The sequence below is a fragment of the Echiichthys vipera genome (assembly GCF_963691815.1).
Source record: "Echiichthys vipera genome assembly, chromosome: 3".
Classification (NCBI taxonomy): Eukaryota; Metazoa; Chordata; class Actinopteri; order Perciformes; family Trachinidae; genus Echiichthys; species Echiichthys vipera.
The window spans coordinates 553344-554657 of record NC_139828.1 but is presented as its reverse complement, the minus strand read 5'-3'; the positions used below and the strand labels follow the sequence as shown (position 1 = coordinate 554657).

Genomic DNA, 1314 nt, shown 5'->3' with positions numbered 1-1314 from the left:
AGGACGGCCCGGTTCGGTCCGGATCAGTCCAGTCTGGTTCAGTCCGGTCCAGTTCAGCCCGGTTCAGTCCGGTTCAGTCCGGTTCAGCCCGGTCCGGTTCAGCCTGTTCCGGTTCAGTCCAGTCCGGTTCAGCCCGGTCCGGTTCAGTCCGGTCCGGTTCAGTCCGGTCCGGTTGAGTCCGGTCCGGTCTGTCTCCACTCAAACGCCGTCACTCGTGTGCAGCAGGAGTCGGGCTCCCGTGGGCCTTTTGTTGGACTCTTCTCTCCGCTCCGCAGCGGTCTGGTTCGGCTCGGCTCGGCTCGGCCCGGTTCAGGTTCAGCGGTCCTGCATCTGCAGCCAGGGGACCCAGGTGTTGCTGCAGCGGCTCTCCTCACAGAAGCTGCTGATGATCTGCAGCGCCGAGGACTGGAGCGGCTGCACCGGAGGGTTCTGCACAGAGACGGACACGGGACACGGTCAGAACCCCAGAACCTCAGAACCCCAGACACCCAGAACCTCAGACCCCCAGAACCTCACACACCCAGAACCTCAGACACCCAGAACCCCAGAACCTCAGACACCCAGAACCTCAGACCCCCAGAACCTCAGACACCCAGAACCTCAGACACCCAGAACCTCAGACCCCCAGAACCTCAGACCCCCAGAACCTCAGACACTCAGACACTCAGAACCCCAGAACCTCAGACACCCAGAACCTCAGACACCCAGAACCTCAGACCCCCAGAACCTCAGACCCCCAGAACCTCAGACACTCAGACACTCAGAACCCCAGAACCTCAGACACCCAGAACCTCAGACACCCAGAACCTCAGCACCCCAGAACCCCAGCACCCCAGAACCTCAGACACCCAGAATGAATTATGGATCATGGTTCAAAAGAAGATTTATAAAATGTCTTAGGGCGCCCTCCCACTGTGACATCACAGGTGACATCATTGTGACATCACAGATGACATCACAGGTGACATCAAAGGTGACATCATTGTGACATCACAGATGACATCACAGATGACATCACAGATGACATCATTGTGACATCACAGGTGACGTCACCTGGTTTCTAGATTCAGGACTGAGTTAGAGGACTCACGGTGACCAGGATGCAGTGCAGGTCCCGTGGCTCTGTGCCGGTCCCGGTGCCGGTCCTGGTCCCGGGCCCGGGCCCCTCCAGCAGCTGGCCCAGCCTCCGCAGCCCGGACACCCGCAGGAGGTCGATGCCGTTGTCGCAGCAGAAAGCCTGAAGCAGCGTGAAGTGGATCTGCAGCGCGACGTCGTCCTCATCCTCCTCATCTGTGGAGAGGACGCACAGGACCA

At 59.6% G+C, this 1314-nt stretch overlaps 1 protein-coding gene across 1 annotated transcript in view; it reads right to left on the bottom strand.

Moving 5' to 3' along the window:
- Window positions 1-6: 6 nt before the first annotated feature.
- gadd45ba (growth arrest and DNA-damage-inducible, beta a) overlaps window positions 7-1314 on the bottom strand; it is a 2059-nt gene continuing 751 nt past the window's right edge. Inside the window, exons 3-4 of the mRNA XM_083940631.1 lie at window positions 1091-1314; window positions 7-429 (exon numbers count right to left, since the gene is read on the bottom strand). The exon at window positions 1091-1314 is cut by the window's right edge and continues 14 nt beyond it. Coding sequence (XP_083796757.1) covers window positions 316-429; window positions 1091-1314 — 338 coding nt within the window. The 3' untranslated portion in view covers window positions 7-315. The remainder of the gene's footprint in view (window positions 430-1090) is intronic.